At 53.9% G+C, this 16,533-nt stretch overlaps 1 protein-coding gene across 4 annotated transcripts in view; it reads left to right on the top strand.

The window, feature by feature from the left end:
• Positions 1 to 14,808, top strand: part of NKAIN1 (sodium/potassium transporting ATPase interacting 1) — a 42,610-nt gene extending 27,802 nt beyond the window's left edge. For 3 of the 4 annotated variants that reach the window (XM_045859181.1, XM_045859182.1, XM_045859184.1), the window contains exons 2-7: positions 7,317 to 7,454; positions 9,294 to 9,374; positions 10,886 to 11,083; positions 11,984 to 12,044; positions 12,656 to 12,737; positions 12,887 to 14,808. In XM_045859181.1, the coding sequence (XP_045715137.1) occupies positions 7,317 to 7,454; positions 9,294 to 9,374; positions 10,886 to 11,083; positions 11,984 to 12,044; positions 12,656 to 12,737; positions 12,887 to 12,896 (570 nt within the window). In that variant the 3' untranslated portion in view covers positions 12,897 to 14,808. Of the gene's footprint in view, positions 1 to 7,281; positions 7,455 to 9,293; positions 9,375 to 10,885; positions 11,084 to 11,983; positions 12,045 to 12,655; positions 12,738 to 12,886 lie in introns of all 4 variants that reach the window. The other variant, XM_045859183.1, reaches the window with a different exon arrangement.
• Positions 14,809 to 16,533: the final 1,725 nt, after the last annotated feature.

The raw sequence follows: 16,533 nt of genomic DNA, 5'->3' as shown, positions 1-16,533 counted from the left end.
GAGAGGTGGGAAACCCAGCAGAGAAACCCCGGTCATCGACTCCCAGAGAGAGGACTGTGGCATCTGTCTCTAGGCTTGAATTCCCTGAGGCAGCAGCCACACTAACCTGTTCATGACCACATACCCTGCCCAAGGCCTGGCGCATAGCAGGTGCTCAAGAAACATTTTGCTCCATGAACTGCATCCCTGCGAAGCCCATCTGCCCTCGCCCTGACCGAGACTCCCTGGTCTCCGTGACCGTGTTCCTTTCAGTCTCTCACTGGGTGTTCATTTCAGCTCCTGCTCCAAGGGCATTGGCCCCAGATGGACCCTGGAGGTGGGGGCACAGCTCGGGAGGGGCAAGGAGACCCTCCCCTTAGACGAGTCACTGCCCCTTTCTGCTGTCAGTTTGCTCATCCCCTAATGAGGGGGTTGGGCCAGCAGATCTCCAGGGGTCCCCCCAGCTCTGCGTCTGTGGCTTCAATCCCACTCCCTCATTTCACGGATGAGGGGCTGAGTCGAGTTTAATTTTGTCAGCTGCCTCAGAAATCCATTGGGAAAAGGGGGGCTTTAGTTTGGGGATGCAGAAGAGGCTGTGCCAAATACTGAGCACCGACCGTGGGCCAGGCCACAGGCTGAGAGCTTTACGTGTGCTGTCTGAATCCTTAGGACGTGTCTAGGCTCAGAGAGGCTGAGAACCTACCCCGGTCACACCAGGACTGAGCTGGGGATGGAGCCCAGGTCTGCCTGATCCCAAATGGGGAGCACTTCCCAGCTCAGCCCTCTGTGAACTGAAGTCACTTAAAAAACCATTTAAGTGAATGGCTGGACCAAACCATTCTCTAGGGATGTCAAGGGCCTCTCCCTCATTGTTTCCCAGGCAGCCTGACTTCTGTGTCTAAGTCCCGAGGTGACGGGCCTGGAATTTTGGCCAGGAAAGTAGTTGACTTGCAGGATTGGCTGGCGAGGGCTTGGGCACAAGAGACTTCTGATAAGTTTTGTGGCCCCAAGCCCTACCCCCTCCCTGCCCTCTCCCCCAGCCAGCTTCCTGGGGCTGGGGTGGGCCCATCTCCGTTATTCATTCCTTGCCCCCCACCTGGTGTTGGGCTCCTGGGTTTGGCGTCTAGACAGACAAGAGCATCCTACTGAGAACAGAGGCAGCCCTGACTCTGGGCTGGAGGTTCCCATGGCAACTGCATCCCCCTCAGCTGGCAGCTACCAGATAAATAAATAATCAGGGTGGGGGTGGGGAGGGGAGGGAAGGGGAGGGGGAGGGGCAGCAGGGGCGCCTCAAGGAGGCTTCACTCTGGAGGGAGAAGGGTGGGTTAGGCTTGAAGTGAAAGGGGAGAGGGCGCGTGGGTGCTGGCATGGCAATGGCCAGGTGAGAGAAGACCGTGGAGGGAGAAAAGCGGCCGGGCGTGGGAGAGGTTCAGCAGATCCGAGAGCCGGGACCTGACGGCAGGCCCAGGGTGGAAGTGAGGGAGCAGCGGGGAAACCAGGACCTAGAGTTGAGCTCTCTAGCTCATGCAGCTGGACACATCACGGGACCCAAAAACACTGGAAATGGACTGGGTTTGGGCATGTGAAGTTCATGATGAGCCATCCAGTGGGTGGTTGGTTATGAAGGGGCTGGAGGCGGAAACATGAGCAGGTCGCCAATGGGGTTTGGGTAGGCGTGTGATTGCTGAGACTAGGGCAGCGTGAAGAAGGGCCGGGTGTCTGATATTTAGGGGCTGGAGTGCAAGGGACGGCGGAGAGTGAGTTTAACGAGCGCCTGCAGGGTGCCGGGCACGGCCCTAGCCACTAGACACACAGCAGTGAACGTCGCAGCCAGAAATCCCTGCTCTCATGGAGTTTGCCTTCTAAGGCAGGAAAGAGACAGTATATAAGCCGTGGGTAGCATGTTCATCAACAATAGGTGCCATGGAAAAAATAAAACAAGTGGGGAGGCAGGGAGTTCTGCAGGGGTGTGTAATTTTAAATAACACACTCCTCACAACTGTATGAGGAAGGTGTTATGGATCACACCCACTTTGTTGGTAAGTAAACTGAGGCACAGGGAGGTTAAGTAACTCTCCCTAACAGAGTTGTATAAAAATCAGTGGCACCAAGATTCTAGCCCTGGCTCTGCTCCTAGCCTCTGGACCAAACTGCAGAAGCAAGTGGGCAGGGGAGCGGGTGGCAGTGAGGCTGTGGTGACCTTTAGACGAGAGCGTTGAGACAGATAACGAAGGAGCTGGGCGGGGGTGAGAGGACAGTTGTTTGTCTGTTTGTTTGTTTGTTTGTCTAATAGGAAAGGCTTGAGCACGTTTAGGAGCCAGTGGGCAGGGAGGGGCTGAGTTTATAGGAGAGAAGGAACGGTGGATGGTGTGGACACCTGAGAAGATGGAAGGTAGGGTTCGTAGTGCAGCAGGAGGAACTGGCCTTGGTTAGGAGGGTCAGTGCCTTAAATAGAGCAGGTTAGGCAGGTGGAGACAGTTCTTCCCAAGAGGGTTGAGGACAGTGAGATCTGAAAATAGTCCTTGAGGAGAGGGAGTTCCCCAGAGAAGGCCAGTAGGCTGGTGGGACAGCATCGGGCCCCTCTTGAGGTCGGTGATTACAGATCTACAGCAGACCCAGCCTGCCTTCTTGCAGCGGCTTTGGCCAACAGAGCTTGAATGCTTTGCAAGCAGAGAGAACTATTCATTGAGTGTCTCAAGATGTGGGAGTTCCCTGACACGTGGGATGAAAAGGCAGAGGAGTACGGGAGTTTGGGTTGCAGGCAAAGGTGATGTTGAAAGAGGATCATGTGATTAAGAGTTAGAGTGTGAAGAAGCGGGGGATGGGACAGCGTAGAGGGGTGGGGTTGGGGGCTGGTGCAGCAGGTGGGGCCCGTCTTCGTGAAGGATGTTGGGGAGCCAGCGGGGTGGTCTGAGCGGGGCTGTTGAACTGGTGACTTTGGAGGCAGGGCAGTTACAGTTGATGACACAGTCCGAGGGGTGATGACAGGTGAGGAGGAATGGAGGGAAAGGTCATGGGAGAGGCGTTTGAGAGACCGAGAGATTGGGGTGTCAGATGGAGTGGCCCCAGATGTCGGAGTCGACCAGAATGATGCGTGGATGAAACTCGCTTTCAAAGAAGGGGCAAGACCCGGAGGCCAGCGGCTGAGGAGGCCAGCGGCGGAAGAGGGTGGCAAGGCCACAGGGCTGTACGGTTCTGCAAGCAGCTTGGGGACCGCAGAGGATACCAACCTCACGTTTGGGCTTGGGGAACATGGGGTGAGAGAAGAGAAACAGAGTCACTTGGAAGACTACAGAAAAAGCAGCATGCTAAGGTGCAGCATGTGAGGGGCTGGGGACCCTCAGGGAGGGGCCTGAAGCTACAGGGACACTGCTGCAGCCGGGTGGCCGGGTCAGAGGAAGCAGCACAAAGCCTTGTGGGGACGCAGGGTAGGGAGGACCGTGGGGCAGCCGTGTGGGGCTCACTCTGTGGGTAGGACCCAGAGAGGCTCTTGTTCTCATCTGTCACCCTGGGACCGTGTTCTGGGGACCCATCTGCTTGTCTGCGACACGGTATGGTTGGGGACTTGGCAGACTCCGAGACTGCAGGGATGACCCCACACTCTCCGGGCGCCTCTATAGCAGAGCGGCCCGCCCAGACCCAGATTCGTACTTTGAAAAAGGTTCTCCACAGGGGTGGCGGCCAGCCTCCCGCTCCCAGAAGCCAGGGAGGAGCTGCATCGTCGGTTGCCCACAGAAGCTTCTGTGCTGGCCCGCTTTGGAGACAGACTCGAGAGGCTAGAGCTTGACTTGGCTTACAGGCTGACCAGGCAAAAATGTGCCCCAGGTTGATTTTGTCCCTCAGTGTGCACGCACTTAACAATTTTGCGAGGGTTTCTGTTGTCTCCACACAGTTCCTGTCGTCGAAGGGAACAAGGCTCGCCAAGGCCGTCAGGACCGACAATCGCCACAGCCCTCAGATGTCACTTCTCAGGGGGCGCAACCAGATGGGGCGTTATTTCCCCTACTTTGTTGTTCTTCCCAGTTTTTGTTAATTAGCTGCATATCATGCAGCACAGCAGGAGTTTGGGAATATTTGATTATTTGTGAGACAATGAATCTCAGTTTTAAATATAGCATGTATATATATACACGCACAATACATACCACACATGTATGTGTCCATATGAGTCTATACACATACCTCAGCCTGTCTCTCTGCACTCACTTCCCATTGGAGGGAGAGGGGACCTCGTTCGGGCCTGGGTTATATGCCGGCGGCACCGTTTGTGACTGTCCAGTTTTCCGTCCATCTCCTCTGCTAGACCCTGAGTTGCCGAAGGGCAGGGGCCACGACTTCGTCACATCTGCACCCGGTGCTAGCACAGGGCCTGCCACCGACCAGACGTCCCGTGACTGAGCGGCGGACGGGGACGGCCCGGGTGGACGCAGCCTGGGAGGTGTCGGAGGACGGACGAGGGGCGTGCTGGGGGAGGAGAGGAACCAGTGAGGGCGCGGTGTGTGGAGGCGGAGGGTCAGCCAGAGCGAGCGGCAAGAACAGCCGTGGGTCCGTATTCGGAGGGAAGAGACGGGGCGGTGAGGAGGCCTTCCCAGGAAAGGAGGGAGTGGTGCTGCATTCTGAAGACCAAGGAGGACTTGGATATAGGAAGAGGGGGATGAAAGCGGGTCTTCAACTGCTATTTCAATGACTTGGGGGCAGGGGCTGACCTGGAGTAAAGGATTGAACCCGACCCTAGTAAACCTTCGATACCAAATTAAGAAGCTTTGACTACTTATTTGTCTTCTACTAATTAGCACTACTCATTAAGTCTAATTGTCTGATAGTTTATGTGAAGTCTTCATATCCTCACATCTTCTTGGGGGAGGGACTCTCTTCCCTGTCTATAGTTGAAGAAATAGGCTCAGAGAGGGAAAGTAATTTGCCCTGTGTCACACAGCAGGGCTACAATTTGAACCTGAGATTTAGTGACTCCAAAACTTCTCTTTTTTTGGTGGGGGGTGACTATTTCACGCTGCTCACTCCATCAGTGAGGTCCCCAAGAACGCAGAGGAGGGCTGAGCAGGGCCGGCGGGAGTGGGGTGGTGTCGTGTTTTCTAGGCAGGCATATCCAGGCAGAGGGTCCCCCAGCTACACTGTGAGCCGGGGCAACTCCGTCTCAGCCCTTATCCTCTGATGGTTCCTTGCCAGGACCGGGTGCCCCATCGGACCCCAAACCATCAGGCTCCCTAAGGTCTAGCAGAGTCAGGGTAGAAAGGGAGAGGGAAGGAGGGCAGGAGCTTTGGCAGGGGGAGCAGCCTGGGGAGTTTCTCCCCCAAGGTCGGCAGGCCATTGGAGTCAAAACCAGAAGGGCTGTTAGAGGTCATATGTCCAGCAACCTCTATGTATAGAAGACCCAGCAGGAAGGTGGCCTACCCAAGGTCACCTGTGGTCAATGTCAGACTCTTGCCGGAAATATGCCTCTTAACTCCCAGGCCACTGCCACCTGGGAAAGGTTGTGTATTGGTGCCAAGATGAGACGAGTGGCAGGGAAAGGCAGAATGGTTGCCTGGCTCTGCCACCAACCTGCTGTGTGACCTTGGGCAAGTTGCTTCCCCCCTCTGAGCACCCTGGTCTCTTTCTCCAAAGTGAGATAATGATCTCAGCTCTGCCTTTCTGCCAAGGAGTATCCAGTGAGGGATGAACTTGGAACGCTCGTTACAATCTGCAGGGCCCAGGGATGGGAGTCACCAACAAGAGACATGCTGGCGCCACGTGGGTGGGTGCCAGGGTTGAGCCTGCGGCTTCCTGGGCCTCTGCCCAGCCTTGCCATCTGTGTAGTAGCGTCGGCTCCACCCTCTCCTGCCTCCCTGCCAGGAAACAAGCTTCTGGGGTCTTTCTCCTTGGTCAGAGTCTTCCTCCTCTCCCCACCCAGACCCTTCCTTCTCCCCTTCTATTTTAGGCAAGACTCTTGGTGGCAAGTGACAGAAATCACAAGTACAGAGAGGGGCAATCGTTTTAGGCATGGCTGGATCCTTAGTGACGTCACTGCGAACGCTCTCCCTGCTTGCTCACCGTCCTTCCTCACTCTCTCTCCGTCCTCAGCTTTGGTGACTCACAGGAGCGGGGCACACAGTGCGTGCCCGTCTCTGAACAGATCAGCGTGTGTGGAGTGTTTGGTTAGGCTTTGGTCACAAGCCCACTATGGAAGCTGGAAGTGGGCTGAGCCCCACCCAAGCCATGTGGCCTATGAGGGAGGCAGCTTCCGAAACAGAAACATGGGTTCTGTCGGTTAAGATCAATAAGTACCCTTGGCACCTTTGTTCCTAGGTGTATCAGCTGGAAGATTGAACCAGGGGCTGCTAGAAAGGGAGTGTTGATTGCATTGTGTATCAGTTAGCTTTTGCTGCATAACAGATCACTCCAAAATGTATTAAAAGAACCATTTTATTCAGCTCATGATTCTGTGGGTCAGCCGGGAGATTTTTCTGGGCTGGGCTATGTGTCTGTGCTCTGCTGGTGGGTCGGCTAGCACCTGAATGAGCCGCTGTGGCCTTCCTATGGTGGTTGGCTGGTGGCCAGCAGGGGTGCCTTGGTGTCCCTCCATGCAGCCTTTCGTAATCCAGCAGATCACCTCTGTGTTACAAGTGTAGCAAGTGTGCAAGCTCCAGTGCACAAGCATGTTTCAAGCCTTCACTTGCTTGGAGTTTGCTTAGTTCCTGTTGGATAAAGCAAGTCACGTGACTAGGGACAGCATTAGTGTGGCTGGGCTCTGCCAAAGAGCATGGAAACAGGAAGAATTTGAGGACAATTTTGCAATCTCCCTAACACCTCCCTCAGGGAAGGAAAGTAAAAAATAAATCTCTTTCTCTGTGGCCCACACATCCCATAGGCCCAGGCAACCACCCGAGACTGGATGGGGGGGCGGGCACCTTGGAAGCGGTGACTCAGACCCAGCAGCTTCCCCCGGGGCCTCCAGGGCCAGGGCACAGCCCTTGCCCAGGGCTGGGGGAGGGGTCTGGATCCTGACTCCACCCACTGAGAGCCCCACATTAGGAAGGTGCCAGAGGGAAGGGCCTCTTGGCAAGGATGCAGGTGTTCTGAACCCTGGCTCCCATCTTCCTTCAGCGCTCCCCGAAGTCATGATCAGGGCTCAGTCCCCCGCCACCCCACAGACTTGCCCCACCTCCCAGCATCCGTTTGCTACTGCGGGGCTGGGATGGCTCTGAGATTTGTGCGCAATCAGGCCGTGGTGCCCCATTGATGCTATAACTGATGCAACCTCCTCCACAAGGTCAAGGAGGAGTCCCCGTCCTTCCCTTTTAGGGGGTGAGGTGGCCTCAGTCTGCTCTTTCCCACAGGTGGCGGCGCTGGAGCGGCAGATCTTTGACTTCCTGGGCTACCAGTGGGCTCCCATCCTAGCCAACTTCCTGCACATCATGGCCGTCATCCTGGGCATCTTCGGCACAGTGCAGTACCGCTCCCGGTACCTCATTCTGGTATGGCTCACGTGGCCCCTACCCAGCCACCCCTTCTCCTCGCTCCCCCACGAATCCCCCTCGCCCAAATCCACAACTGCCTCCCACCCTGGATGCCCAGACCCTGCTCTGTTTTGCCACCAGCCCTGTGGGTATGATGCCCAAATGCCAAGGCTTCTTTGTTCAGAGGAGACAAGGTGGATATTTGTCCTAAAGAATTTCCTAGGGAAAAAATCCGAATATTAATACAATATATTATTAAGAGAGTGCCTACTATGGGTCACACACTGCTAAGAGTCTCACGTGTTTTATTGGATCTTTACCACAGCTCTGCAAGGTGTATCGTACCATCTCCATTCTCTAGATGAGGAAATGAGTCTCAGAAAGGCTGCATCACTTCCTGAGGTCACACAGCTGATCGGTGGCAGAGCCAGGACTAGAGCATCCTATCCAGAGTGAAGGCTCCTACCACGCCACCATGCCGCCTCAGAAAGCCAGCGGGAGGGAGGGGCCTTGTCTTGTTTAGTTCCTCAGGTCGTTTCAGGAACACTTGGCTTTTGTCCATTGTTTTCATCGAGAATATGGTCCAGCCCTGGCTGGTGTGGCTCAGTGGTTGAGGGCCAGACTGCAAACCAAAAGGCTGCTGGTCTGATTCCTTGTCAGGGCCCATGCCGGGGTTGCGGGCCAGGTCCCCACTTGGGGTGTGCGAGAGGCAGCAGACTGATATTGCTCTCACACATTGATGTTTCTCTCCTTTCTCTCCTTCCCTTTCCCTCTGTCTAAAAATAAATAAATAAAATCTTAAAAAACAAACAAACAAAAAAAGAACATGGTATAGCCCTACCCAGGTGGCTTAGTTGGTTGGAGCGTTATCCTTCCTGTACACCAAAAAGGTTGTGGGTTCCATCCCTGGTCAGGGCACGTAAGGGAGGCACCTGATCCATGTTTCTCTCTCACATGGGTGTTTCTCTCTCTCTCTTCCACTCTCTCTAAAATCAATAAATATATCCTTGGGTGAGGATTTAAAAATTATATATGGTCAACAGTGGCTTTGGGGTCAGTACCTGCACACCCATCGCAAGAGTGGAAGGTGCCCATGGCTCCTTCTGCCTGCTTCCTTTTTCTAAGTCCTGGTCCTTGATGGTCTCAGTCGAACTCCTACTTTAAGCTCCCCTTTGTCCCCTGCTCTTCCTCAGTGGTCTATTCCCTCTCCTGAGGGAAAAGGCTTTTTATGTTTACTACAGAAATGCTTGAACCCTACAGCAACAAAGATGCACAGTGTCCCGCTACCACCCAAAACCACTAGCACCCCATTAGGGCTTCTGCCCCCCTGCCACGGGTGTGGCTCCCAGAAGCCTTTCCAGAGTTTTCTCTCATCTGAGCGAAATTCAAGAACGCTTCTCTCCAGTTCTCTGGAAGCCCCAGGCACCCATGTTGACAGTCCTATCTGCCAAATGGCAGCCGCTGGAAGTGCAGGCATAGTGCTCAGATGGAAATAGCCAGTTTTTCTCCAGCTCTTTGCCATGTCTAGGGGCCACTGTTCTCTGCCGAGCAGGTAGTATTAACTACCCGAGGACTTGGTTTGCATGCCAGCCCTATCTCTTTCTAGCTGTGTGATCTTGGGAAAGAGACCCTTTCTAGGCCTTAAAGTAGTCACGTCTGAAGAGAGTACATTGCCTTCCCTGCAGAGTTGTTGTAAAGGCTGGATGGTTATAAAAATTGTTCTTAGTGCTCTATGAGTGATGTATGGTCGTAACTTCCCCTGCAAATGTCTTCTCAGTCCACCAGCTCTGTTTCCGTGCACATACCCCAAACCCACTCCCCCAGGCTCCACCCTGACGGCACCTCTGTTTTCCCCAGTATGCAGCCTGGCTAGTGCTTTGGGTCGGCTGGAATGCATTTATCATCTGCTTCTACCTGGAGGTTGGACAGCTGTCCCAGGTAAGCCTCAGGCCTGGCAGTGCCAGAGGGCAGAGCCTGACCTTTCCCATCCCCCACCCTAAGGGCTCCCAGGGTGGTGTGGGTCTGGGGGTATCATTTCTTGAAAAAATCTCCTTTTACATGTCCAAATAATCTGTGTTCCACCCCCCACCCCACGGTTTTGTTTCTGGCTCCCTCTACACTTCCCAGACACAAATGATGATGGAGTGGATAAGGTTGAAGATCAGTTTGTGTGAAGATGGGCTGGGGTCACACTTGATAACAAGCCCAGTAGAGCCCTGGCTGGTGTGGCTCAGTGGATTGAGTGCTGGCCTGCGAACCAAAGGGTCACCGGTTCAATTACCAGTCAGGGCACATGCCTGGGTTGCAGGCCAGGTCCCCAGTGGGGATGCGCACGAGAGGCAACCACACATTGATGTTTTTTTTCCCCTCTCTCCCTCCCTTCCTTTCTTTAAAAATAAATAAATAAAATCTTAAAACAAAAACAAAAACAAAAACACAAGCTCAGTAGAAACCAACAGTCTGTGGTGGCCCAGAAAGCTACTGTAAGGTCCCATGCACGTTTAGGGAACATCCTGCACACTTTCTACTGTTTAGACCACAGAGATTTGAGTCCGGTGCCAAACAATATCTTTCAGAAGAGAAAGAGAGTAGGGAGAGTTTGTTCAGGAAGAACTGAGCAGACCATGTCACGTGGAGAAATATCGAAGGAAGGAGTGTTCAGCTCTGAGATGATCAAGCCCAGGGAGCACACCTTCCATCTTTAGATATAAAGAAGGCAGCAGATAGGAATGCGAGCATTGGGTTTGTGGTTTGACCCTAGCAGATTCAAATCCCAGCTCTCACATGTCTAGCTGTGTGACCGTGGGCAAGTGCTTTACCCTCCCTGAGTTTCAGTTCCTCATCCAGTGAGTGCAGATCAGAACAACTCCAGCTTCCTTTGGTTCCTTTGGGTTAAACGAGATCACGCATCTCAGCGCTCGACACCTGTCAGCACACAGTGGCTGTTTGTCAGCGGCCCGTGTGAGCGAACCGACTGATGAATGCATGGGTGCACACCACCCATAGCGGCTTCGGATCCAGGGCAGCCCTTTCTGCATTTCAAATGGGGAGACTGAGGACCAAAGAGGGAAGAAGTTTGCCCAGGGTCACATATACAGAGAGCATTGGAGAGGCTGAGTGGGCTGTCAAAGGACCTGTATTGAAGATTTCAGCAATGGCTGGAAAATTGCACCCGGTCACTGTGAACGTCCTTTCCAGCCCTGAAGTTCTGGGGTTCCTATGAGTACCACCAGCCCCTTCTGTCGCTGATGAAAGAGTGAGGCCTGCGTGGTCACCGGGCGCCACCTACTGGCCAGATGTGGATTTGCAGGGGCAGACTCCCCATCCACCCCATGCCCTCCACAAATCAAGCCAGGGGAGTCCAGATGTTAAGTAGGCTTTATATACAGTCTCTTGGGACCTGGGGAGGATCCCCCACCCAGCTCAGTATTCTAGGCCTCTGCCCCCAGGACCGGGACTTCATCATGACCTTCAACACATCCCTACACCGCTCCTGGTGGATGGAGAACGGGCCAGGCTGCCTGGTGACACCTGTCCTGAACTCCCGCCTGGCCCTGGAGGACCACCATGTCATCTCCGTCACTGGCTGCCTCCTTGACTATCCCTACATTGAAGCCCTCAGCAGCGCCCTGCAGATCTTCCTGGCTGTGAGTATTCCTGTCCCCCCACCTCACAACACCCCCAAAAGTGGAATCTGCAAACCCCTTTGTTTAGCCCTAGTTAAGAGGGGCCAAATCTAGGTCTTCCAGCCTGCCTGTGCTTCTGCCTGACTGTTTCTGTACCCTGTACCTCCTCCCTTCACCCTTGCCCCAGCCCCCTTCCGGGAGTGAGCAGACTTAATGACTAGGATGAGGCATCAAACCACGAGTCAGCACTGGGTTTAAATCTCCAGTATGCCCACTGTGTGGCCTTGCCATCTCCAAGTGTGTTTCCTTAGTCAAAAAGGAATGACAGGCCCTGGCTGGGTACCTCAGTTGGTTAAAGCATTGTCTCAATATGCCAAGGTTGTGGATTCAATCCCCAGTCAGGACACATACAAGAATCAACCACTGAAGGCATAAATAAGTGGAACAACAAATTTATGTTTCTCTTTTTAAAATCAATTAAAAAATAAAATATGCTTACCGTGTATTACAAAAAGGGGGGGGTGACTATATCAACCAAAAGGAGTTGTAAAAATACAGTAGGAATGGTTCCAAGGTAATAATAGTTCTCATTTCTAATAGGGCCAGCCCTTTACATATACAAAGGCACTTTACACGTACAAAGTCACATGATTCTCTTTCCCCTTAACAAGCCAGTAAGGTGCCCAGATCCAGCTGGGGAAACTGAGGCTCCAAGAAGTCAAAGAATTAGTTGCCCAAAGCTCACACTTCCAGAACGGAGATTGGAACCAAGTATGTTTGACTTGAAGGCCCAGTCGTTAACTGGAAGTCGTTACAGGTTTGCCTTCATCTTAGCGCACCCTGTCCCTCCAGTCCGGATAGGCAGGGCCCGGCAGAGGGTGCAGGAAGAGCTTCCCTCTCCTCGTGCTCTTTCTCCCTCAGCTGTTCGGCTTTGTGTTCGCCTGCTACGTGAGCAAAGTGTTTCTGGAGGAGGAGGACAGCTGTGAGTGGGCGGCGCCCCTAGGGACGCGGTAAAACCTGGCCGTGAGCCTCCGCGCGCCTTCAGCACCCTGGACAGGGCCCCGAGCGGCCTCAGTGGGAGGGAGCCCTTGGACGGCCATTCGGGGAGGGAAGAAGCGGCGGCAGGGGTGGGTGAGGGTTTGCATAGCCAGCCTATTCCCGGCTGAGGCCCAGAAATCCTAGAGTCCAGTTCAAGGTCCCAGCCCCGCCCCCACCCGCCTCTCATATGCCTTGCCCCTTGCAGAGGCTCCACTGGACTGGTCCCTGTGAGGCACGGACCAATCCCAGGGTTTCCGCTCCTCCATTCCCTTCTCTTAAGTGGCTCGAGCCCTCCCCCCAACAGACTTCTCCCTTAAGGCTGTCCCGCCCCCCATTCTCTCTATCCTTCTAGGGTCTAGGTTGGGAACTGGCCGAGCTCCTCCTTGTCCCCGCCTCCTTGTCCCCGCCTACCTAGGCCCATCCCTCAAGCAGTAAAGCCCACCCCTAAGGCCCTTAATTTGGTGTACCGCCAGATTCTCCCCTTTCAAAGACCAAGCCTCTTAACTCTCCCGCAGCAGGCCCATTCCTAACCATGTGCCACCTCCCCTTCTGCAGTTGACTTCATCGGTGGCTTTGATTCCTACGGATACCAGGCGCCCCAGAAGACGTCGCATTTACAACTGCAGCCTCTGTACACGTGGGTCAAAGCGCTGTGCAGGACGGGGGTGGGGGACTTGGGCGTTAGTATGGGGGGGGGGAAGGGGAGGGGGATGGGAAGAGCAGCCGGAACAATCTGCTCCCTTATTTTAGGGGTCAACTTTCCTAACCTGCCTTTGTTTCCTGCAGGTCGGGGTAGCTTCTGCCCCGCGCCCACCCCAGCGCCGCGTGCTTTGTGGCTAGACTGACAGCTGTGGCCACGATCTCCGGCCAAGATGGCAGGCGCGCCCCCTGGTGGTTTGCGAGCCTACTGCAGCTTGCGTGGCTTGATCTAGGTCTGCTGCGGACTTGGACTCGGCCCTTCACAGCCTGGACTTCAGGGGTGGGGCGGGGTGGGACAAGGGAGGGGAATCTGGAGGTTTATATTTTTTTTATCTCAGCCTTGGCGTGGGCTGGGGCCTCCCTCCCTTCTCCAGCCTCTCCCTTTCAACCGTCACGCAGCATCTGTCCACAGCCCAAGAGTAAAGGCGGGCTGGACAGACGCATCCCATCTCACCACGCCCACTCACCAGCTCTGAGCGAGGTTACCGGGCACTAGGAGCAGGAGTTCTGGGTTCCGGTCGCAGCTTCATCACTGACTCTGTGTGACAACTGGCAAGGCCCTTGCCCTCTTTGGTCCTCAGTTTCCCCACCTCAAATGATTAAAATCACCCCTTAGCAGATGGAGCTCTTTCCAGCCTTCTCTCTCATTTGACTCTCAGTTCCCTGGGTTAGGCTAGGATTATAATCCTTATAATTCCCATTTTGCAGATAAGGAAACTGAGGCCCAGAGATGTGAAGTGATTTGCTTTGAGGCCACACAACTAGGCTTTTGGTGGAGGCAGGCCTTGAATACAGTGAACTTTCTGTAGTTTCAGCCTCCAAAACCCAGTGTCTGGTCTCTGAATTCCATTTTCAAGCCCCTTTCTAGTTTGGGCACTCTAGAACCCATGTGACCTACGCTACATATACACGTCACTGCCACCACTTGCCAATGTCTCTCTTAAAGCAATACACCCGTTCGTTCTCTTGTTGGGAACCAGACATACAGAGCCCAGAGCCCTGAATCCAGCCTGACCCACAGGGAAGCCTTCCTGGGCTAGGCTTCTGTCCACCCTTGGCAGACATTTCTAGCTCCAGGAAAGGGGGTCCGAAACTAAGTCTCTACACCTCCTTCCAGGTCCCTGAAGCTGCTACCCCCATGACCCCATACCCCCTCAGCAGCTCCACCAACCCCTGACAGCTCCATCTACCTGGTCATTTGGAAGACCTATGGTTTAAGAGTGGAAAAGGGCTGGTCAGAACGGCTGGTCACCCGTGCTCATAGATCACTAGTATTTATGACCATTCCGATGTCCAGGAGTTCTGAAGATGCAGAACGGAGGTGCGGGGCACGGTGAGGGGTCAGGAAGGCCAGCACCCTTCCTTGAGAGCAAGCAGAAATGAGAGCTCATTCTCCCTACCTGCTTCCACAGACATCCCTTAGCACCCTGCATCCTGTGCCCTGGCTGGTGGGTCCAAGGGCAGGAGGATCGGCCTCAGCCTCCCGGTCTGTGAAACAGGAGAGGCCCTGGGTGAGGAAGGAGGGTGGGAGGCATCAGGGAACCGGAGGGAAGTGCGGACAGTGCACACCTGAGCCGACCATGGTGACTACTTTGTTCGTGCTCTCTGCCCTGCAATCTAGTATTCCCTGCTGTTTAAGGCTGAGACATCCTGAGCTCAGACCGCACCCCACCATTCCAACTGCAGTTCTGTGCCTGGGAGCCAGCCCCAGGCACTCCTCCAGTCACCAAGGCACCGCAGTCCCAGACGGTCAGCCCTGTTACGGCTGCAGCTCAAGGCCTGGACAATTCTCTTCAGGCCTGGCTGCTGCCCTACCACCCGGCCAACTCCTGCCTCCAGCCCTCCCTTCCCCCACCCGCAGCCAGCTGTCATCTCACACCCACTCCCCAAACCCCCTTCTACTCAAGGGGTTTAGCCACTGGTGCTTTGAAAGCCTTTTGTTTTTATAAGGCGGTTTTTGGTTTTTGCAAGGCAGCCAAGTTCTCCCCGGGGCCTTGCACAGCAGGGAGTGTTCCCCTGGTTTCTGTGCAGGTGGGTTGATTAAAGATGGTGTTTTCTTCTCTCTCTTCCTGTCCTCCTGCCCTGTGAGTCAGCAGGGTCCCTGCATGAGGGCGGGCAGGGGCTGGAAGTCAATGTCATTGTCACTATCAAACATTCCTGGGGCACTGGCCTGTTCCTCTGGTTGGCTGTGTAGCTTTGGGCAAGTTACTCTCCTCTTTCCTGGTCCATAAAATGCAGAGACAGGACTGAGTCAGTGGATTCCCAGGGCTTTCCAATCCCTTGGAGAGCGTTCTATTTTTTTTTTCTGGTGAAGGACATTTTCAGTTTATGTTTCCAAATATCCTTTGCTTCTTGACCCCACCCTCTTCCTGACAATGCAGCTCCCGACTGCAGACCGTGCTTCAGAAAGATGCTGGGCCCCACCCAGGGTGTCCTGGATCCTTTCCGGAGATACACTAGAGTCGGTATTTTGAATTTTTAAGATTTTACTTTTGTGGACAGGTAATATGTATGTATTAGAAAGTTTCAAGGGGTTATATTCTCTTGTTTTTATAGCTTTCCAAAGATAGTCAATTTAAAAAATTTTTACTTATTGCTCTTAGAAAAAGAAACATCAATTTGTTGTTCCACTTATTTGTTATTCCCACATCCATTGGTTGCAGTATGTGCCCTCAATGGGGATTGAACCTGCAGCCTTGGCAATTTGGAATGATGCTCCAACCAACTGAGCTATCAGCCAGGGTGATAGTCAGTTTTTTAAAATTCTATAAATACTTGTTTTTCCCCTTTTTTCACACAAGTGACAACATATTCTACTCATTTTTCAACTCCCTGTTTTTTTTTTTTCACTTTCTGAATCTTGGAAGTCTTCCCCCAGTAATACACACACACCTGTCTCCCCTTCCTCCACAGGGATTTGGTAGAATCTGGGTATGTAGAGATTCCCAGGTGATCCTTATGTAGCTAGGGACTAAGAACCAGGGCTTCTACAAAAGGACACCCCAGGCCCACTGTGCAAACTTCTGTGGAGCCCTCCTGGTCATGGAGTCCAGAGGAAAAGAAATCGCAGACACCACCTGCAAGGAGCTTACGGTCTAGAGGGGAGCCCGCAGGATGGGCAGGCAGAAGAGTGAGTGCTGCTAGCAGGTGGCCGGTACCAAGGACAGTGCAGAGGAAAGGCAGGTGTGCATAGGAGCTTGGGAGAGAGATGACCCAGGCATCCTGACAGGGGAGCTGTGGAGGGAGGACACACGGGATCTGGGGCAAGACCAGCCAGAGACTGACTGGTTGGAGGAAGCTTCCATGGGGAATGTTTTTGTTTCCTATTGCTGTCATAGATGACCACAGTTTTTGTGTCTTTTAAAAAACACAAATGCATCACCTTACAGAAGTTCAAATGGGTGTCACTGGGCTAAAACCAAGACACCTGGAGGGCCGCATTTCTTTCCCAAGGCCCTGGAGAGAATGCGCTTCCTCACCCTTTCCAGCGTCCGGAGGCTGCGCTCATTTCTGGACTGTGGCCAGCCTTCCTCCACCTTCAAAGCCAGCAGTGTTGCATCTGCCTGACCCTCCTTCCATCATCATCTCTCTCTCTCTCTAAGAAGAGCCAGGAAGGGCTCCCCACTTTTGAGGTCTTGTGGTGTGGCATTGGACTGGGCCCCCCCCCCGCCTGGTCCAGGAAAGTCTCCAAGTCCTTGGTCACATCTATAAAGTCCCTTCTGCCACGTAACACA

Source organism: Phyllostomus hastatus, unplaced genomic scaffold, assembly GCF_019186645.2.
Source record: "Phyllostomus hastatus isolate PE091 unplaced genomic scaffold, TTU_PhHast_1.1 phas_scaffold_182, whole genome shotgun sequence".
In the NCBI taxonomy this organism is placed as follows: Eukaryota; Metazoa; Chordata; class Mammalia; order Chiroptera; family Phyllostomidae; genus Phyllostomus; species Phyllostomus hastatus.
The sequence above is the reverse complement of the archived record's forward strand: the minus strand, read 5'-3'. Positions and strand labels throughout refer to the sequence as shown.